Source organism: Nasonia vitripennis (assembly GCF_009193385.2).
Source record: "Nasonia vitripennis strain AsymCx chromosome 1 unlocalized genomic scaffold, Nvit_psr_1.1 chr1_random0002, whole genome shotgun sequence".
NCBI lineage: Eukaryota > Metazoa > Arthropoda > Insecta > Hymenoptera > Pteromalidae > Nasonia > Nasonia vitripennis.
In genome coordinates, this window is record NW_022279588.1 from 3,888,057 (window position 1) to 3,912,211 (window position 24,155).

The following is a 24,155-nucleotide window of genomic DNA, read 5'->3' on the forward strand; positions in this document are numbered from 1 at the left end:
TAATATTAATACAAATTAATTGATCTGGTACGACGCAGATCAAGTAAATGCGAACGACTCTTCGATATAATAATTAAATATCCAGGACCAGGAAGAGTGGTGACTGTTTAATTAGCGAACCTGCCAGGATCCCAGATGGGGTAGGATAGATGTAGCGCCGGCGTTACTGAAAAAAAAAAAATTAGCTAATAATCAGCTAATTTTTTTCAGTAGGGACTATATCGAAAAATATTTTTAACAACTCAGGCATGAAATAAACCTATTTTCACGTCAGAAAGTAGCGTAGAAAATCGTTTATTCCAAGTGTGTGTGAAAAAGTTCGAACTCGAGCGGAGAAAAATGATTACTTCAATTTGCCTTCGTGGCGCTACCGCGCCACTTGATATATTAATTTTTACTTGATGGTAATTAATTCTCGTGAAACTTTTTTGAAATCGTGCTTTTGATTGGTTAGAATTTATCAATCCAGCATTGCGAGTAGAGCATTTATTGTCGATTAAATTTCAATCGTCAATTGAAAAAATTTTAATCGTTAATTGGAAAAATTTTAATTGACGATTATAAGCTAATTGCTAATTAAAAACTAATTGAATTAAAAATCTAATCGATTATCTGCAACCCAGTTAGATACATATTTATCGAACAACAAAACCTTCAATTCAATATACGCTTTCTCTTTTATTCTTGCGTGGTTTTACAAACGGTTATTATCGATAAAAGTGTAAAAGAGGTGTTATTGTATATATTAATTGAAAAGTTAATTTTAGGAAATTCCTTTCATAATATTATATTTCTGATTTTTGTACTTAGTAAAGTATGTTAATCAATAGTTTATACAATTTTTCCAAAAAATTTCGCGTCACGCGCAGCAGCTAATTTTTGCTATAATCCGTACACCGAATGTCGGTGCGGTCCGATGTTAGTTATCGGGTGCGTTTTCTGCACATCGGTTACCAACATATTGCATATGTGCGTTACGGCGTGTGAGTAACGACACGACTACACGTGGGCTGCGTCTACAATACAAGGTGCGGAGTCGGTTACGCGACCAGCACGGCAGCGCCGTCTGCGGACTGTGCGGACATTGCGCGATGCGTATATTCATGAAAATCATCTATAAAGATTGAAGTGGTGACAACTCCACATTGTTTTCGTTGGAGGACGACCGACGAAGTAACGTAGTGAAACCTAATCTATCGTAGTGTTGATATTTTGATTATACAGTGTAATGTCGCGCAAACCCCTAGGTGATGTCTTTGGGAGCACAAAATATAACGAGCATTGAAATACTCTCTACAATCGCGAAATGGTTTCAAGGTGGTGAATAGAACAGTGTTTGTAGTTAAACCAATTTCAAGGATGTATATTGACCCAAAGAACCTAAATACAAGAAATTACTAAATATCTGACTCTAAAGCTAAGCTGATGATCTTCTACAGACTTGCTACTCTGACTGTCCTCTGGAGCGGCGGTGATGCTGCATGACCTTTGTTGCTATAGCGTTGAGAGCGTGACCTTGAATAGAGGGATATAGTTTTGACAAATCAGAGCGACTCTGCGCGGACTTACAGAACTACGAGCTCGAACCAGCGTCGGTCCGCTGGGCCTACGTGGCGGTGGAAAATTTGGAAAGCGGGCGAGCACACGATGACGCACGTCGCGCACACGTGCTGACCACCCTAACTCTCAGTCCACAGTTTTTATGATGCATAAAAACTGATAGCCGATACTCGCACAATGGCATCTTTCTTTCCACTACTACTAAAATTTATGTTCTATTTTCCTAACAGTTGAGTGACCAAGAATACAGAAATGCTTTAGTTCTTTCCCTAAATGATTTTATAATGTATGTACATAAAATATAATCGATTTTATTAATAAGAATTTGAATTACGCGCTTGTATTCAATCGCGTGATCACGTGATTACGGCTTACGTCACAACAGTAATACGCGAACAATGTTATTGGACACAAAATTGAAAAAATACTAGTGTCAGAATGAATATTAATATATTAGACTGTCTTCAATTAGGCTTGAACATTTTGTTATTATCGCAAATAATAATAAATAGACGAAGCAGAATGCGATTTCGGAGGTGGTGGACTCAAGCACACTTGACATAAAATGCAAGACAGTTACACGGAGCATATCACAATATGTTTAGATATTTTAAATTACACAATCACCAAGAATTTCACAAATTCGTTGGCTTGATAGTGCCACTATTTGATAATTTATTAAATTTGGTCGGAGCAAGACTTACCAGGCGAAGCAGGAGACTTCCCTGGTAAAAATAACTTATTAAATCCGATTCGAAAGATAATAGGGTTTAATTGGATTTCTTAATCGGAAATTACCGAATTAAAACCTATTTAATCGATTAAAATCTATTTAATCTGATTATAAGTTTTAGTCGGTCTTAATCGGATTTAAACAGTTGTATTTTTAAATAAAATGTTATATTTGTTGAAAAATGCAACTGATTGAATCCGATTAAAACCGACTAAAAGTTATAATCACATTAAATAGATTTTAATCGATTAAATTGGTTTTAATTGAATAATTTCCGATTAAGAAATCCAATTACAACCTATTACCTTTAAAAAAAAAGATTTGCTGAGACTCGGACTCGAACCCGAGTGCATAATAATACCAAGCAACAACGTAGATCGCGCCGCCACAATCATCGTTGATGGAGAAAAACTGAAAGTAGCATATGTTTATCGGGAGGCTGGGGTGGCTTGTTAGTTTAATTTAGCTTTGTTTAAGCTTAAGCTTAACGTGTTTGTGTCGGTTTAACCATAATCCGTCTAAAAAATTAAAGTTTTTAATTATGAGGGTTGATTTCATAAAGACGATCATGGCCACTGACATCAAGGGCTTAGAGTTTAGTCTGTAATAGAGTTTATCGGTGATTGTTTATAAATATATCATTGTTTATGAATCATATTCACCGCGTAAGCCCGAATCCTTGACAGTTACCGCCGCTTATGTAATTTCTCCTCTATGCTCTGCCGCCCCGCGATGTGATTGTGTACTCTCTACTTCCCTCTTCGCCGCTGCTGCTGGTGGGGAAGCTAGTTGCGTACGGCCGCCCCTACTTCTCCTCCGCTGCTTCTAGATGCGTATAGTTCGGAGCGAAAACCGCAGGGCGGCGCTAGCTTACGACTGCATATCGCACGGCACGCTTTCGCCCATGCTCATCGGCGATCTCTCCTTTAATCTCTGCTCTGGCGCTGGTCGCGTAACTAACTCCGCACTTTATGTAGACGCAGCCGTGACGAGTCGCGACTTGGAGTGCGTGTGTACGCGCGCGCTTGTATTTGTATGAATACATGATACTAATAATAATTTGATTTGATTTGTCAAAACCTATTCGAATGCATACGTTAATTAATTATGAAAAGAATGCTACTCTGTTATGTCTGTTGATAATTTTTATTAATGTATACGAATTTTTAAAATAAAGAGCTTATTAGGAAATATATTATATAATAAGATAAATATATTTATGAAAGAATATAATACAAATATTTGAAACTAACCTCTTTTCCTGTATTTATAAAATGAACTATAAAATTTGGTCGATATGTGTATATTACGAATTTGTTTATGTGTTTCATTTTTCATTCGATCAGTGATAAATCAAAGTGAGAAAATAATCATTAAATTTGCTGGCTGCATCACTATAAATTAAAAAAAATATTTATATACATAAATCTATAATCAAAACAGTTTTTAATGTTTTATGTATTAGCGTTGTAAATCAATATTAATGCGATATTTAAATTTTTATGTTACATTTAAAAACTTATGCATTTTGCAATCAAACATAACCTTTATACATATATTTTTTTTTATTCTATATAACAAGTGCTGCAATTGAGTGATATTAAAACGTATTTAGAGTTTATATTTATATTTATTTATACAATTGACATTGTGATGAATCACGTGAATGATCCAGATAATATTCAACAATTGAACCTGGCTACAATACAGGTTGATGAAATAGAAGAAATGGATACTCAAGAAGGTGAATTAGTGTTTTAGTAATGTTTATATTTTGGAAAGGTTTCAGAAATAGATTAATATTTTTAAGTGCAATAAGGTACACCGTTTGTAAAAAAGATCATGGTGCATTGTATACATAGTATTTTATTGAGGGTACAGTCTATTTACACCCACCTGTGTATGTATATGGTACCCGGTGAATATTACGTAGTACATGGTAGTTTTTATTGAAGGTATAATCACGCTGTGTGGGTAGTAGATAGTACACAGTAAACATTATATATGGAACTTTGCAAGTGCAATCTTTTTTAGTATAGGTTAATTTGTGATTAAGTTGTAATATAACTGAAAAGTTTTTGCATTGCTGGAGGGCATCCTTAAATTAAAGCCAAACATGAGCCAATTTCGAGTATTATTATATAATTATATCATATATACGCAATTCGTGGCCCGATAGAGGCCTATTACATTTAAAATCAATAGTTTACTTATGACACAATAATCTTAAAATTATTCAAATTTTCTTTTGAAACTAAGGTAAAACTACCAATAAGCAGTCAGTGGCCAGTGCTGGGATATTTGGGCAATATTTTAATTTTATAAAATATATGTATTTCTTGAGTACATTTTTACTTGACCATAATAATCTATAACGGTTAATACTCTATAATAGACCAATGCTGTTATCAATCAAAGAGTTTGTCAATTATTAATCACTCAATAAAAGTAACAGCATTGGTCTCAGTATTAAGGTAGTTTACTTGGCCCAGTAGTGCTCAATTCAAGATTAAATTAGAAAATTAATTTTTTTAAATATTATGCAGTGTTATTAAGTGTAAAAACTCTAGAATTTTTAGTTGTATATTAAAATATTGATATAAAGTGTTTACAGTTTCAAATATCCTCAAACTTAAAAAAGTGATAAACACTATGCACATATATAGGGGATAGGGGGGGGTAACTTAAACGTGGGGCAATAATATAAATCTTCTATAATTTTTAGTACAGCACACCTACACTCCGCTGGTAACATATATGTCATATTCCACAAAAATCAACATTTGGACTGTCTGACTTTTCTGTAAGCGGCGGTTATATGTTCAGGGCCAATGAATCGGAAATTCTCTATCACTCTCTGCAACTTTTAAAAGTCAGGAAAAGTGCGACCACGCCAGTCTGTCTAATCCTACTCTAAAAAAGAGAGGAATCATCATTCTATTTGTTCTCTGATTGGTTGTCGATTGTCCAATAAGATTATAAGATAGATGGTGGGGCGCACATGATAGTTTGTATCTAACCTATAAAAATGTTTAATATAAAGCGGAGCGTGCATTGATCTTGCTAGGAATTAATATTGGAGGCCTGTGAGATCAAAAAGTACACGTTAAAAGGTTGATTTTGATGCCAGGTTGGTTGCTGTACATAAGTTTTAAGGCTAGATATTGACAATGGAATTTTTCAAAACTTTTGGGGCTACTTTGTACATTAGATACATGGCAATAATGCACATAAGATTAACATAGCGAAATATGGACTTGAAATACATTTTTTTTAACATGCCTGTAGTACTTAATTATAGCTTAAGGTGGTCTGAAACCCAACTTTTACTTACCGAGTCGACTGTACAAGTGCACGGCAGAAAATGGCTTGAAACTACAGAAGTACAATGAATTATGAAAAACCAAGGGTTAATTGCCCTTCCTTTTATAAACATCTATCGGTGTGCCAAGTTTCAAATAAAAATATTAACACAATAATAAATGGCATTTGAACGAAAATCAGTAACCTCAGCAAGCATATGCTGAGATTTTTGCATACACACGCTGCAGTTACTGATTTTTGTTCAAATGCCATTTATTATTGCGTTCACATTTTTATTTGAAACTTGGCACAACGATAGATGTTTATAAAAGGAAGGGCAACTAACTCTTGGTTTTTCATAATTTATTATATTTATTTAGTTTCATCATTTTCTACTGAGTACTTGTACTGTCGGTATAAGTTGGGTTTCTGCCCCCTTAAAATGGTTTGTAGATACTAGAAAAAAAGATCAGTAAAAATGCGATATACTCAAAAAAGCTGTCAAATGCGGCATAAGCTGTGATAAGGAATGATTGATCTATAATAGTGACATGGGTCGCCAATATGATATAAACGCTTCATCTCCGTCACATCGCTTACAAAAATAAAAAAAAAGTTTGAAACATTATATATACAATTTTTTCACCCTGTTCTGTATTTAAATTCAATCTGTATAATATTGCCCCACCCTTGAGGCAATTTTATAAATTTGACGCTCTGTTAAAGTTGTAGATGGATTTTTAGAGTGGCCGTTTAGGGAGCTGCAAATTCGTGTATAACTACTTTAAACCAAGTTCTTAAAACCCAATTATTTGATTTTTTATTTTCATGTAACCGTTTTAAACTATAAAGCCACAAAAACTGCGTTCAAGTTAGCCCCTTTCTCCCTTACTGATAGCATGGAATTAAAACTTTCGATTGATGTAATGTTAAAAACCCTACTGAAAAGAGGCAGATGACAATCAGGTGATATCAGCTTAATATTTTTATTAATGCTGATAGTTATAAATATGCGTTTGTATGAGGTAAAATGTTAATGATAATCAGCTGATTATCAGGTGACAATCATCAAACAATTTGTAATGTTGAATATTATTATTCTAAGTTGTTTTAAATTATTAAAAGTGATAAAATTCACATAATGAGAGCCAAGTTACCATCTGGATAATAACACCAAAAGTCTGGTTGTGAGCTCTAAAATATTTATTTATTAATAATTTTATTTAAACAAAAAAATTTTTAATCTTGTAAAATAAAAATTTTGGAGCTCACATTCAGACTTTTGGTGTTATCATCCAGATGGTAATACCTAATTAGGTCCACATTATGTGAATTTTATGAATTATAATAATTTTAAATAACTTGGAGTACAAATATTCAACGTCAAATTGGTTGATGATGTCACCCGATAATCAGCTGATTTTCATTAACATTTTATCTCATATAAACACATATTTATAACTATCAGCTTTTATAAAAATATTAAGCTGATATCTAATAATCAGCTGATAGTCATCTGCCTTTTTTGAGTAGGGAAAACTCTGATTGCCCTATCAAATTTGTATTTCCTTGATTCGTATTATGATTTTACATCATAACCTAGTTTTTCAAATAAATATATAATATATTTTCTTTGTGATTAAATAAAAAGATTACACTAAAGACTTAGCGTATGCTACCCATGTTAAAATAGACAACTTAAAGACCCAATATCCTTAAAAATCAAACCGCTCGGGGGACAAACAATTTGACATGTTATAGAGGACACTTAATAGAACATATTTACTAAATTTAAGCAATCTGTACGAAAATTAATTTTTCAAATGAACAACATTAAGTGATCTATTGACAATCAAAAAGATGGTCTTAAAATGCTGTGTACCACTTTTTTTAGCTTACATGTAGCTTCTTAGTGACTTAACTAAGAATAAAGACTTTGTTTTTAAACATTTTCCAAACAAATTTGCGATAGATTTTTGCTTTCGCCAGTTTCGGGATATTCTTAGATGCTCAGAAATGTTTGGCAAATGCTAAATTGTGAGAAAAAGAATTGTATTTCATAAAATCAATTAGTGGTCATTTACTCGTACACCAAAAACGATATGTGCCCAATACTTGGCCCTATGTATATGGACCATTGTTGTGACGTCAGAGTAAAGTTATGGTTTAGTTTAGGAAATCATGCAATACTAAAACATTTATTTGGTATACTTTTATTTCTCAATGACAATTCATGATGTAAATATTATTTTCAATCCGAAAATTTATGACTTTCTAAAGTTAATATAAAAATCATAATAAATAAAAAGTATAAATAACATGGCCCAAGAATTGGGACTGGGAATTATGAACACTGGTACTCAATTTAAAAAAAGGCTCAGCTATTGGTACATGCAGTCAAATCATATCATATTTTAATTATCCTTTGTTTGAGTAATAACAACAATTTAAAGCATTGTTACCAGTTATACATCTTAAGGTAGTTCACCGGAATATTTATTTTCTTAGGATATTGCTCAAACTTTGTTTACATGTTTAATTAAGTGTCCTCTACAACGTGGTATTTTTTTTACCCCCCAAGCGACATTATTTTTATAGATATTGAACCTTGAAATTTTGTATTTTAACATGGGAAGCCTATACCAAGTCCGAATTTTGAGGACGTTTAGTTTAATTGCAAAGCGAGTTTTCTTAGAATATTTGTAAAAAACTAGCTTATGATGTAAAATAGCAGTACAAATCACGGAGAAAAAATTGGATAGGGCAAACAAGGCTTTTTTTTTTAAGATACAACAATTCAAAGTTTTCATCCCATGCTATCAGTATATCTATATAGGTGCCCAGTGTTCCTCTTTCTTACAAGTTTTGAGAGTATTTTATACTCTAAACAATTTGTATCACCATTCTAATGTTTGATACTATGAATTGTAAGGTTTTGACATTAGATAACACTGTATAATATCTTAAAAAAGGAATTTTCTAGTAAAAACCCTAATTGAGCACCACTGCAGCTGGTGAACTACCTTAAGGGTATGTCAGAGCCAATATGACTAATTGTGACCTTTACCTCGAGTCATAGTTTACATTACCCTACTGAAAAATGGTAGATCCCAATCAGCTGATAAGCGTGCTAAAACGTCATCTAATTATTAATTGATATCAGTTTCATATTTTTATTAAAGCTAAAGTTATCAATTTGCGTTTATATGAGATAAAATTTTGATGATATTCGGCTGATAATCAGGTAACAATCATCAAAAAATTCGTTACCTTAAATATTTAAAAAATTACTCATAAAATTCACATAATTTGGGCCTAATTAGGTTTTACCATCGGGATGATGACACCAAAACTCTAGATGTGAGTTCCAAAACTTTTATTTTACAATTATTTTATTCAATCGAAAAATTTACTTAATCGTGTTAAACAAAAATTTTGGAGATTGCAGTCAGAGTTTCGGTGTTATCATCTTGATGGTCCTCTTGGTTTTGATTAAAAAAGCAGATTTTAATAAAATTTGGTGAACTATTAAATATTGTCCTTAAGATGACTCAGTTAAATTTTTGGAATCAGGGGCTATCTTGATAGCAAGATATTAGTATTTTCGTTTAGGCTCATACATCATACAAAGGGTCTAATGGAAAGTCATATTAATTTATGAATTTTACAGAATCTAAAAAGCAGTTTGTAATGAAAATTTTCAAACAATAAGATAAATATCTGAGGACAATCTTAACAACTATCATTGGGTACCTCTAAGTAATAAAAAAAAAAAAAAGTTGAACATAAAAATGGTACATTTAACCTCAAAAAGTGAGTTAAATAAGCTTTCTTATGAAAGTTGGTATTGATAATTAGAACAAATTGACATGTTTTAATTCGATGTATGATTTTTATTTAGTGTGCCGTAATTTGTACGGCTTCTTAAATAAACTCTACTTCGTAAATAAACGAAATACATAAAAACATTTCTTCAATAGCGTCAACCGTTAAAGGAAGTGGAGCACGTGAACGATAATCTGCATTTGCAGTAGCTTTAGTTGGTTTGAACTTAATATCGTAGTTGAAATGAGCTACGTAATCAGCATAATTAGCCATTCGACTGATAAAAAGAATAGGAAGTGATTTTTCAGGATGAAAAATCTATGTCAATGGCTTGTGATCTGTATACAGTGTAAAATGACGAGCGTATAAATAATTGAAAAATGTTTGACAAGCCCATACAATTAATAAAGCTTCTTTGTCGATTTGAGGATAGCGTTGTTCAGTAGCAGTTAATATACGGCTTGCATAAGCAATTGGCCTTTCGATTCCGTTGCTAAGTTTATGTGATAAAACAGCTCCGAGTCCTGCTTTGCTTGCATCAGTGGCAAGTATGAGAGGTAAGGATGGGTCGTATGGCATCAAGACTTGAGGAGAAATGAGAATATTTTCGAGTTCTTCGTATGCTTTATCAGTAGTTGGCGACCATTGAAAAGATGATATAAGAAGCATGTCTCGAAGTGGTCGAGCTTTTGTAGCTAAATCAGGAATGAATGAATTGTAGTACGTAGCTTTACCAATAAACCATTCTAATTCTTGAGGTGTAGAAGGTTTAGGTGCATCACAAATTGCCTTGATGTGAGAATCAGATTAATGAATACCTTGGGTATCTAGTTTATGGCCCAAAGTTCTACAGAATTTGTAGCGAAAACACATTTACGTCGATTGAGATAAACATCATTTTCAAGAGTATAAGCATCTGTAATATCAATATGTGCGTAAATTTCAGCTCCTTTTACTTTGTTGAAAATGTTACTAGGTTTTGGAATAGGACATTCATCTATTATTATACGTGGATTCAACGTAGGTTTGTAATAGCCAGTTATACGAATATCACCATTTTTTTTAATAACGACGTGTGTAGGCGAAGCCCACTCGGAAAAATCGACTTTTTTGTAAAATCCAGACGCAAGTTTAGCGTTAACTGCTTTAGAATATTTGTCACGCAACGCATATGCTATATCTTGAGCACGAGCAAAAACAGGAAAAGTTCCAGGTTTAAAATGTATCTTAACTGGAGGTCCAGTAAGTTTTCTTGCTATTTCACTGAAAACTTCAGCGTATCTTGTCAAAAGTTGATCCAGCTGTGCTTGTTGATCACGAGTTAATAAAGGTGGAAGAGTAGAAAGTGCATTAACCTCGATTGGAGAAAAGAGTTCGGTCCAATAAATTTTGTGACTGCATTGTGAGATCCATTCACGACCAAATAAGGAATCGTAAGAGCCTTGAATAACGTAGACTGGAAGTTGACGAGATGTAGAACCAAATGATAAATTAACAGAGCAAGTACTGATGCAGTTGAGGCGATGTTACGAGTAACTCATGAATTTCTTAAAAGTTGGCTGCAATTGAAAATTGGGTTTGAGGTTACGAAGTGTATCGCTACCCATGAAACCATATGGTGCACCAGAATCTAATTCCATATTTAATTTGTGGCTTTCAATTAGCACTTGAAGAATTTTCTTACCAGAAGAATCAATAACGTGGATTTCTTCGACTGCGTTGAAATATTTCAATGTGTCTATTTGTTTTGCAGGCTCTTCAGAACTTTGTATTCGAGAAGTAGAAAGCGAAGATGAAGCTCTGCAAACTTTCGCTATGTGCCCACGTTTTTTGCATTTATGACACTCAGAAGTACGAAACGGACACTCACTGCGTTTGTGACGTTCTCCGCGTCCATAACAAGCGTACTCACCTTGTTGTTCGCCATGATCTTGCTTCCGAGAAGCACTGCGCGATGTATGCGAAGCATTCTCTTTATGCTTGAAATGCGTTGTTGAATAAGATAGTGCATGTATCTTATTAGAAGTGAAGGTAACCTCATCTGCTGTTTGACGAGTTGACTCCAATGTATGTGCTATTTCATAACCGTCTTTGAATGTAGTAGCTTTCTTGGCGATTATTTCGGCGCGCATATCACAATCGGTGAGACCATGTAGGAGCTGCTCAATCAGCATCCTGTCGAGAAATGTGTCGTATTCGCAGAACATAGCTCCTTGTTTTAATCGTAGTGAGAAATTAGCAATGGATTCATTTTGTAGCTATACAATTTGTCGGAACTCAACACTTTCTGCATATTTATTTTTCTCGATGTCAAAATGTACAATTAAAACAGTGCGAATTTGTTGATACGTACGACTTTGTGGTGTATCAAGAGCAACAAGAAGTTTCAGAGCATTATTAACTTCTGCACCCACATATACTCGAGCGAAATTACCATATTCTTCTTCCAAAATTTTACTCAGTTGTAATGCCCACTCGAATCTCTTGAAATAATCGTCGACTGTCGTTCGGTCGGACGAACGATATTCTTGATATTTGAACGGAGGAGCTTTGGGTTGAGCTTGAGAAGTAGATTCAGGCTGGTTTATAACAAGAGTGGTAACTTGTGGAATAGCAATCCGCAGAGCATCCGCCAACTCCTTCGTCACAGCAGCAATCAATGCAGTAGAAGGTTCCTCTACGTCTGACATGGTTATGTTGACGTAATGAAAATATGCACTTTTCACTATTTCTCTCTGCTTGCTATTGTAGTAGAATATAGAAAATCAAGTAATTGGTGTATTTTCGAAACCAATTCTGACACCAAAATATTGTATATGTAAAGAGTAAACTTAAAGAGTGTGAACAGATGTTTACTCAAAGATACGTTTATTTGGAATGATAGTTATTATTTACAATCAATAATATGAAGTTGCATGAAAAAATAGAACTTAAAAAGAACGTTAATTGAAATATACTACAGTATTCAACCATCGAAGTTAGTGAAAATTCACAAAAATCGAACTTAAGACGGTCATAACTTTTAAAATATGGGTTTCTCAGCGAGATATACACGCATCTAATACACCGGCTGAAACAAAAACAAACCAAAAGCTATTGACGTCAGAATTGTGACGTTGGTATAGAAAAAATGTCAACAAACCGTTTGATTTCCCGCACATTATATAAGCTGCGCGAAATCGACAAGCGAACGAATTCGGTACCGAACAGCTGAGAGAGCGACACCTGTATCTCCTCTCCCCCGCCGTCCGAACGAGACATATCCCGTAATATCCGCATGTATATACCGACGATCGACTAGAGTTTCTGTAATTTTTTTCTTGACTATTTGCTATTGTTAAATATCAAACGAGATTTCATGTACATAATGTTAATATGAATAAACAGTTTCCTGGTGAGGGTGGCATTGACCACCGAAAAGTCCGAGGAAGAAAAGAGAAAAACTATTGTGGTTTGTTCTCCTTCCTCACACACAACCTGTCTCGGGAAGACCGATAGAGCCAACATTATTCTATTTTAAACAATTTTATTTTATTGAAAATTTATTTTAGATAAATCGCGCGATTGGTCACGCAATTAATCGTGCGACTAATCGCGTCGAAAAAAGTTTGATAAATTAACGCGAATAATAGCGTGATTATTTGCGCGATTAATCACGCAAATAATCAAGCGATTTTTTTCAGTAGAAAACACAGCTGTGTTTTTCTACTCTTCCTGTCCGAGGAATCTGAGTCCCTTCACTACCAGGGATTTTTGGAGTCCTCCCTTTTCTTATTTCTTCTCTTATTCAGAGTACATCTTTTTTTCTATAAAAGAGACATTTTCTTACTTTTTCGTCTTCCCTTTGTATCCTGTCCGAGAGAATCGTGAGCACGGACATTATCGTGTCTGCGTTCCACGTGCTCACGTTCCTTTCCCGCGTTTTCGCCATTTTCCTTTCTTGCTCGGCTTGCGGTCAGCGACCGAAATCCCCTTTATCCCCCGATGGACCAAAGAGTTGTTCACCGGGAATCCAGTTTAATCTTGTCACGGACGAGCGCTATAGTCTGGGACCTGGGTACCTTCCCGTGTGCATGGAGAGGTCCAGTCATGAAACAAGATTTTTCTTATGTATTTTGACCCGCATAAACCGAATTCGTTGGTCAAAATTCGTACAAAATGGTAGATTTTTAGTTATACGCCATTGTTTAAACAAATTACAAAAAGTCGTTTTTTTCGTTTCCAACAATTGGTTTCGTAAATAACAAAGGCAGATTCTTAATGTAATAGAACTTTTATAATATATAATACGTTTGTTATTAAAAAAATGTTAAAATATTTTACTCTTTATTCATTTCATAATTAATGTAATTTAATACAAATAATTTTAGCTTTTTTTATTAATTTTAATCTGGAAATTTCCTTGATTCCTCTTATTAATGTACTTATTAGCATATTCAAATTTTTTAATTCACATTTACCAAAATTTTCAGCAGAATCAGCCCAAACACCGTCGTAGGAGTCCACAGGGGTAAACGCCGTTAAGAATAGAGCGGAAAAAAAACTAATCACATGCATTTCAAATCATCTCTCCGCATATACGGTGATAGAAAATAAAAATAAGTCGAGTCCATAATTTGCGATCGATAAAGAGCGAGAATATACAGTACGGGCAATTAAAAAAATCTTAGTTTTGACACTAGTATGTCCGATGGCATTAAAACAAAAATGCATTTATACAATTTTACTTCGATGCAACCTTTTATACACGTTGAACGCTGTATGATATGGTAAATATATGAAAAATGCCGACCCCTCAGAGTCATTCGGTTCTTTCAAAATAGCATCGTACGTTTCAATATTGATAATGTAAAATATGCTACCGTGTTTAGCTTTTTTTCAAGCCACGACTCTCACTGTGAAAGCACCAATATGGTCTATCGACGCGTACATAACCTTCGTTGCTTATAAGACCTATTAAATTAGCTTTTAGGAATTTACGGGCATAAGCAAGAGTGCACGAGCCAGCCAAAGTTACGCTTTCCGTGAATGGTCACAGATTAGCGCAATCTAAGAATATCTGTTTACATTTTAGACAAGCTAATCGCATGACAGTTACATCTTGCAGAAGAGACTATTTCTCTTCACATATTGAACTCTTCTCTTATTGATACTTCATTGTACCAATTAAAAAAGTGTTCGCGCTCATTAGAGCTCATCGCTTCCGGTGCATAATATTCGGCTGCCGGATAAGGACCTTCATAATCCGCGTTATTATCTGTATTAAACAGATGCGAGAAATATCCTTTCTTTGCTTCTTCCGGCAGATCGAACGAGGCTGTCAATGTGGCAAGTTTCATAGGCATAAAATTTATGCTATCTATGAATTTCGTTCTACCAAAACTTATTAAAATTATTTTTTTCCGCTCATAATTAAGCTCGGAACGCTGCCGGATTCTTTCACAATTCGATTCTCTACAATGTCACGTAGAACGAATTGTGAATCAACTGCGTTTTGCGTTATGCGCAGATGATGTTTTCAAAATTAGTTTTTTTCCGCAAAACTAAATTTAAAAAGCTAGAAATCGGCTCTTTTGTGAAAACGTGTTGGCGAAGGCCACAATAATTGCAAAATTGCGATACATCGTTTTCATTTAAACACGACGAGCATGCAAACTGCGCCACGCATAAATTTACCATGTGTAGGTAAACGCTATTTTCACCCTCTTCTTTTAGAACAGTGTTTTGCGTCGTCTCAAAATCGTAGAAAAACGAAAAGAGTTTCCGGGTGAAAATTTGTTGTTGTCGTAACTACACGTGGATTTTTTTTAGAGGTCTAATTTGCATGTTGCAGTTGGCATTTTTCTCATGCACTGATTTACAATTCGTACAGTACATATTTTTCCAATTATGTTTATTCAAGTCAATATCATAAACATAATGACAAAAAGTACAATACTTTACGAATTGGCAAATTGAGCGTCGCGCAGTTTTCGATTTACTCATCGTGTAGGAGTCAGGAGCCTTGTGATTTGCGAAGCACTGTGGGTTTTTAAACTCACGGTGGCAATCGTCACAAGTTATTTATGATGAAAAGGCCGTGTATATACTATGTTACAATCTTCACAGTAATATCGCTGATGCTTTTTCACGCACAACGCAGTCAAGTTTAAAATTAAATTAAAGTGATTAATATCCCTATGGAACGCGATATTAATTTTTTAGTATATTTTATATTTACTCCGTCAAAAAATGCTTTACCGTTAAATAACGCCCCTTCTCCACGACCTAAACTCTCTATATAATATATGATTAGCGCAACTCCGTAATCCAACAAATATAATTGGAATTTCTGAAACTCGGTATAGACACAGCCTTCTTCGGGCACGACTACTCCTGCTTTTTCAGAGATTTCAATTGCACATGTTCTTTGGTGCGCCATTGAATTAAAGGCGGTTTTTCGCCAATTTTTTTCCCAGATCGTGCGTTCTGACTTATTCAGACTTACCACGCGGTGGTAATGGTCTGCAGGAGTCAAAGTTGGTTGACGCGTTAAATCGTCAATCAATTTTGACTATTAAAATAACGACAATTTATGCCTACCGCGGGCTATCGCATGCGGGTTAGTTTTTCTTGAGAAAATTACAAGTAAATATTACAAGTAAATTAGTCACATTATTTGTTAGTTGTAATTGTTGAATGAACTGCTATTAGTCATCTGCCTTGAAACAGATTTAAGCCCCTTTACCACGTCAAGGTTGCAGTCTTCAAAGAGGTTTTTTTGTTTTTGTTTTTAATTTTTTTTTTTAGTTTTTATATCTGTAATGTTTTATAATTTTTACATAGCAAAGTTGAGACATTTATTGAGGATTAGAATTACTGAATTATCATTTCATGAGAAATGTTTGAGCTTGTGAAGTTAATTCTTTAGTTTTTTTTTCTTCAACATCTCGCAAGCTGCTTATGACTGGATCTGATAAAACTAAGCAATAATGAATTATATCTTCATTCGTCTTTCTTCTTTCATACATTCTGCTATGTCGAACTCGAGCATGGCGAAATATTTTGTTGTTGGATTCCTGGGCTTCTTCTGAAAAATACCCAATAGGTCCATCAAATGTCCTCATAATGTCACATCCATGTATTAGCACTTTATGCGCAGAAAGTGGCATCTTATACCACGGGTAAATTTCTGTGCATTTTTTAGCAGTTTCCAAGCAATATTTTTTAAATGCGTTTAAATTAACTTCTTTTGTACAAGATATAATTTGTGTTTACATGCATTCTAATTAATAACTCTTCGTCTACACCGATAATTTGAGATACTGCTTTAGATTTGGCAAAAAAAGAACGTGCCACATTTCCTGTGTTAGTTGTTCCAGAACCTTGCTTGACTACATCTACCGTTAAACCAAGTTTGCTCTTTAAAGACTGCAGAACTAACGATTTTCTCTCTTTTTTCAAATCTTTATCTGAACCTCTTGCTGATCCTTTCTTAAAATCTAGATTGTAAGAAATATGTAAAATATATTCCATGGATCGAATCCAGGCGTGTAAGATAGGAAATCCCCATTGGTGAAACTCTGTATTGCCCTGAAGTTTTAAGACAAAATTCATATCATTAATATCTTCAGGACTAACTCCACAAATGTTGCAGCGAGAAGAAGCCTTTTGTTTAGTTAAAACATTGCATACTTTGCCATCTATTATGGTACATTTTATGTCAAATGCTACGTCAAATGCCATCTCCATACTGTTAGGGTAGTAATAAATTTACCGAACTAACAAAGTAATGTTGTATGATTATGCGGATGATAGCTTACTCTCCCATACGGGGGAGATCAGTACTTCGTACTGATTGTCGCGACGGAACTGTTTGCGTGATGATAAAACACCAAGGAAAATTAAATTATTAACGAGAACGACTTACTTGTGTTTGTTAACGGGGATGATCCAAAGGTTGACGATCAAAACTCTCAAATCAAGTAATCTCTTAGACTCAATTATTTCAGAAAATTCCTTTATTTGTTCCTGGAGACTTCAAATAATTTTTAAATGGAATGAGACAAAATTTCGGTAAATGATGATCAAGACGGAATCACAATTAAGACTAAACTCCAAATTAAAGACTCAGAAATATAATTATAAAATTGAACTCTTGAATAGCGTCCTTACTCTTGGATCGCACACACAGGAATGAAAAATCGGGGGAGGCGAAGCTTGAAGAAAGCGTCATAGCTTTCTCCCACGCAGGGTCTTTACTTCTCCTTCGCACTTCAGTTTAGCCGCGCTCTCTTTCTTACTCATTAGGCCTTATGGGCCTAAGTACGGTCAACGGCTAAACTGCAGCGTCGACTGTGCACGCGCGCTTTCAGCCGAGGGAGGAGAAGTTTGTTTTGGTTTAGGGTTACGTCTTGCGCTCGTTAAGCGTCGAAATTTCTGGATTTTTCCTGCTGTCTTTGTTTCATTTAATTTAATGTTTCTGAATATTCATCCAGTAACTTCGTCACTTAACACATACATTCAAAGTTATAATTTTTTATTTTTGTTGGAACAGTGGATAAATAATAACACTGAGGTTAATAATATTAATAATATATATTGAGGTAAATAATTGAGTGTCGGCAATAGCCTCGGTTAATACGTCCGCTCACATCGGAGTCTAACAGCAGAGAGGGAGAACAGCGTGTACAGTATAATCAGCGCTTAGAGTGTAGACGCGAGGCATGCGCGGTGCGGTCGCTCTCATTGCACAAAATCGTCGTCGACCAATAGATAGCGCGACAAGTGCCATTTTGATCATGAATCGAGATTATAATATTTACTCAATATTACAACACACCTCCTTAAATTTATAATCTTGATTCATTTACATAAGCTTCGTTTTTGCATCATGATTTTAAAATTTATTATATCAACACAATAATTTTAATTTAATCTCAACGCTTTCTATTTTTCAAAAATTTAGTCTTATCTAGACTTTTAGTTAACATATCAGCTAAATTTGAATCTATTTTTACAATGTCAATTATTCCATTTTCATAATTTTCATTTATGTAATGATATTGCACTTCGATGTGCTTTGAATATTTTGTAAAATTTCCGTATTTTGCAATAGCAATTGCACCTGAGTTATCCTCGAATATGTTTATAGGTTTATCGAATTTTACATTGAACATTTCATGTAAGAGATTTTTTATAAACAGTACTTCTGTTACTGCTTCTGACATAGCAGTATATTCTGCGAACGTAGAACATTTTGTTACTGTAGTTTGTTACTGTATGTGTTTTCCAGAAAATTACATTACCATAAAGTCTTATTACAAAACCTGTTGTAGATTTTCTATCTACACTATCTCCCGCGTAATCAGAATCTACCATACAATCTAATATTTCGCTATTTACATTGTCGCAGTAATTTAGTTTTAAGTCTTTCGTTTTATACAGATACTTTAGAATTCGCATTGCATATTTATAATGTGTTTGATCATAACAACTTTGGTATCGACTTAAATAGTTTACGCTATATGCAATATCTGGCCTTGTGCCTGTACTTATGTATAATAATTCGCCAATTAAATTTCTGTATTTTATATTTTCATCAATTTCACTAGCTTGTTCTAGTTTTAGATTAGACTCCATTGGAGTATCATACAGTTTGGCATTTTCTAAATTATATTTTACAGCTAAAGATTCAATGTATTTTGTTTGACTTAAAGTCATCTTATGTCTATCATCACTATAATCTATATCAATAACTATATATTGGCTTATTTTGCCTAAATTTTTCATTGCAAATCTTTTCATCAGACTAGCTTGGACTTTATTTATTTTCTTTTTGTCTTTGCAACAAATTAAGAGATCATCAACAAAAACTAGTATGTATATTGAATCTTTGCTTGTATTATTTACGTATAGACAGTAATCGTAGTTACTTCTCACAAAATTTAATTTTTCAATATATTCGTTGAAACAATTATACCATGCTCTAGGGCTTTCTCGGAATCCGTATAAGCCTTTTGCAACTTGCAAACTTTATTGTCACCAGTCTCATAACCTTTCGGTTCATTAATATGTACTTCTGTTTTTACATAACCATTTAAGAAAGCAGTTTCTACATCCATTTGTTCTATAAATATATTGTTTTTACAGCTGTATGACAATAAAATTTTCAATGTTTGCATTTTGCCTACTGGTGAATAAATATTTTCAATGTATTCTCTTTGTTGAAATCCTCTTACAACTAATCTCGCTTTATAAACATTGTTATTTTTCTTTTTATAGACCCATTTTACATCAATTACTTTTTTGTTTTTTGGCCTTTCAACAATTTGCCAAGTATTATTTTTGTTTAGACTATTTATCTCTGAGTCCATTGCAATTTTCCATTGTTTATATTCGCTGGAGTTTAGCTTGGTGACCTCTTTGACCTTGGTTGAATTGAGCACCTTTGCCTCGGTTGCTCGATTGTTGTAGACTCGTGCATTCACTGTTGTAGTGACCAAATTTGCCACAATTGTAGCATTTACCTTTTGCCTGGGTTGTAAAATTACTGACGTTACTCTTATTATCTGACTCGGCTTTAGTCATATTCTTTTCTTTTATTTTAGGCTTCACGTAGTCTACAGTTCTCTGAGCCTCTGGAATAATATCTATGAAATCACCAATATGTCATGACAAGTGCCATTTTGATCATGAATCGAGATTATAATATTTACTCAATATTACAACAATTTTCTTTAGCAATGCTGAAATATTTTCGTAATGTTTCTCGGTTACTTTATCGCTTTCTTTAAGAAATTTAAAATTTATTGGACGACAATAAAACACGGATGAAGGTTTTTTGTTAACCCATAAAATTTCGTTTTTTGTAGTCCTTAGCTGCAGAGATACAAAATTACAAATAAATACAGATGCGTCAGTGGCTGTAGTTTGATAAACAGAATTATCATCGCTTGATTCAAGATCGGTGGAGTCGACATCACCAAAATTCCATTTTTGTCTTGTCGTCTGTTGTCCTGAAGCTCCATCCATTCCCCACTTGCCCACAAATATTAAACTTTTCATTGCATTTGTTAATACTTCTTTATCTAAAGTCATTAGAATCCGTTTTATAGTATGTTCTAGCAAAGAAATAAAATGAACTTTCGCTCCACTATTAGAACAAGTGATATGCTCAGGGTAACAAGCTTTCTTAGCTTCTACGATTGCAAAATAAGGTGGATATAATTTATTTCCATGCATATTGTAAGTGTCGTTCCTTAATTTCTCATATGTTCGTTTTGTTAAGTCCATAAACATCGCTAATACTTTATTTGTATATTCGGTACTAAATAAATTTTCTATAGTATCCGTAGTATTATCTGCTGAAGATGTTTGTTCTTTTAATTTTAGCGCCAACGATAGCTCCTCTTTAGAATGCTTTTCAGAGATTTCACGAGCTCGTCTATTTTTTGTTTTTGAACATCTTTTGTCATAACGTATATGAGGTCGACCTATATTACGAACATTAGAAAATTTTTCAGAAGTACGTGAAGTAAATAATGTTAAAGCTACTAGTAAATAATGTTAAAGCTTCATTATTCATGATTGATATTGAAGTATTCATATTTGATGTTGAAGTATTTATATTTGATGTTGAAGCTTCGTCAAGTAACTGAATCACAAAAGAATTTTCAAAAAATTCTTTGTGTTTCGATTTAAAAACATCTTTCTTTCGAGAAACATCTTGCCATTTTAGTTTATATTTTGGAAAAAATGATTTGGTTAGTTGGTTCCTTAGATGCTGTGTATGTCTTTCAGAAAGTGCATACTTTATATCATTTACAACTATGCCGAGAATACAATTTTGCTCATTAGGATGATTCCATAATAATTCACATAAATATGAGTGTTCTATATTGAGTAACATTATTTTAGCTCTTAAATAATTCTACGTTGTAGTTATTTAATAAATTTTATACCCCTCAAAAATTATTATTGACAAAGTAAATACCATTTCGTTTTCACCTAAGTATTTATTTTATTAAGAAAATCAATATGATGTCTGTATCCATTATTTCATTTCTAAATAAATCTTAAAAATCACTACTGCTAATATGAAATATAAGAAAAAAGTTAAGTAATTTTACATCCTCAATTAAAATTGAAGTACATGTGTTTATTAATATAGAAACAGAAAATATGAAATAAAAGTTGATTGATTCTTTAGTCGCAGCTGTATTAATTAACAAAAAATAAATACATAGAGTTAGAATCAACAGAACGCACGTATGCCTTATGTTATAACAGACGTAATAGAAAACATTTTACTGAAGAGAAATATTCTTAGATATGACGGAAGAAAACTTAATTTAAATTTAAACTTTTTTTTCAATATGATAAAATAAACATTTGTACGTATTATACTATAATCTAATAAATTCAAAAAGTAAACATTTAGCCATCGAAAAATCGTATGATCAATATTTGTATGTATTATACTATAATCTAATAAATTCAAAAATAAACATTTAACCATCAAACACTCTTATGATTAATAGATTTAATTATATTAAATTATACTATAATATAATAAATTCGAGAAATCTTCAAAAAATTCTGATAGAATTTCAACGTATTTTTTTATTTAATCTAAGAACTTTTTCTTCAGTAAATTTTTTTCTAAAGTCTATCATTCTCAAGTAAAAAATTCAGGAAATTTTTCACGATTTTTCCGTGTTAGCCGTCATTTTATATGCTTTTACCTTTTTTTTTTCAAAATTTAAACTGTGACACTGAAGTTTAAGTCTCGAGGACACGATTTCTTCGCTCTAAACATTAAATCTTAAATGATATCAATGTGAAAAATCGACATGAATACAGATTTTTTTAAACCATGTTTTATTGCTTGTGGTTTGGTAGGGGTGGTTTCTAGGGGCAGGGGGGTGAGTGGTTAGGTGGTTAGCTGGCTTATGGTGTGTGGCTTTATTATTTTAAGGAAAAATTAAGCGATTTAACTCGCTGTTCCCAGGGTTAGGCTAGTTAAGCCTGCTTGTGGTTTGGTAGGGGTGGTTTCTAGGGGTTAAGCGGGTTAGGGGTAGGTATTTAGGTTATTAGCTGGCTTATGGTGTGTGGCTTAATTATTTTAAGAAAAAATAAATCGATTTAACTCGCTGTTCCCTGGGATAGATGAGTTAGACTGCTTGTGGTTTGGTAGGCGTGGCTTCTAGGGGTCGCCTGGGTTTAGGGGAAGGTGATACAATAATTTCCGCACCTGTAGCTTAAACTTGATGCTTTTTTAAAGAGTTTAAAAAAAAAATCATGGCTCTACGATTAAAAATGACGCGTGCTCGAATTTTGTCCATTTTCTCCCACTGTGCGGCTGCGTTAATATTCTCAACCTTCTTTCTTCGATCAATAAATGACCTCAAGCAAAAAGGGTGATAATACAGACCTTTCTCAATCAGCAATTCTGGGGATGGCATGTCGGCTACAATTTGATTGAAAACATCATCTTTCAATGTCTTAGTGATATTTAAAAATGTTTCTGCTCGCGATAACTCATTAATTTTGTACTTAATTACTATGTTTTTACTTTTTATCTTATCACATATAATACATTTTATTGCCGTCATATCTAATGTATTGTTTTCATCAACAGAATATGAAATCGATTGTGATCTTATATGAATAGGATGAGTTTCACAAGTTTGTTGCAACGAAATATTCGTTAAAATGCCATTTGTTTCTTCAGAATTTAAAATTGGACTTTCGTACTTCGATTTTAAGTCTAAAGTATATTTTTTATAACACTTATATGTCATGTGATATTTAAATGTGTCTGTAAAATAATAATGATGTATGAATGATAACGTGAATAACCTTATCAAATCGTAGAATTCAATTTTGTATAAATAAATATGATTTTAGATATTAAGATATCATTTTTTGTTGATACAGTTTTTGATCTTTCACTTCCGTAGTTAATTAACGATTAAATATTACCAGAACCTCTGGTATTTAATAAAGACAATCTCACGTACACTTTGTCCTTCTTTTTTTGTGCTGCAATCCAAACTTTTTCTTGACCTTTACTTCCACCAAATGAGTTAATTTCATTTTTTTTGACATATAATACACCGATTCAAATTAATCGATTCATTTGTAATATCAGATAAACGTATCCGTTTAGCCTCAATGATTATTGATTAATTATTATTGACACCTGGACATCGTCTACGAAATGTGACGGATATTTTATGGTAGTTCTGATGAATGCTCGGTACACTTCTTTGTAGACGATTTCCCGTTGCACTAGGGTTATCTTGACACCTGGTCATAGCCCACGAGATGTGGATATTTGATGGCAATTTTGATCGATATCTAGAGAGTTCACCTGTAGAAAGTGTTTTCGTCGTAAGGGTCTATCTAGATCTAAAAAATATGTTTGTTTTAAATGTATATTCTTTTTATGATATCTACTTTTATTATACATTAAAATCAATCAAATATAATAACGGTTTTATTGGCCTGCATATTTTTTTGGGATTTGCTTTTACTCACAGCGAAACTTATTATCATTTATTTTATTTTATTATATATGTATTATACATCTATTTCTCTGTGGATTGGGAAATAATTTCCCAAATGCTGATGTCTTTCTCAGCAAATCTAGAGCATGTCGTCAGGATGTGAATTGACGTCTCGTTTGCTTCCACACATCATCTGCATACACCTGTAGCCTCCCTTCTCGTCTTCTAACCATAGTATTTGA

The 24,155-nt window shown here is 33.4% G+C and overlaps 1 protein-coding gene across 6 annotated transcripts in view; it reads left to right on the plus strand.

Moving 5' to 3' along the window:
- Window positions 1–3,221: 3,221 nt before the first annotated feature.
- Usp7 (ubiquitin carboxyl-terminal hydrolase 7) overlaps window positions 3,222–24,155 on the plus strand; it is a 611,141-nt gene continuing 590,207 nt past the window's right edge. For 3 of the 6 annotated variants that reach the window (XM_032601217.1, XM_031921170.2, XM_031921142.2), the window contains exon 1: window positions 3,227–4,037. Coding sequence is in view for 5 of the 6 variants with exons in the window: in XM_031921170.2 (XP_031777030.1) it covers window positions 3,947–4,037 (91 nt within the window). In the remaining variant the exon portion in view is untranslated. 6 annotated transcript variants of the gene reach the window in all.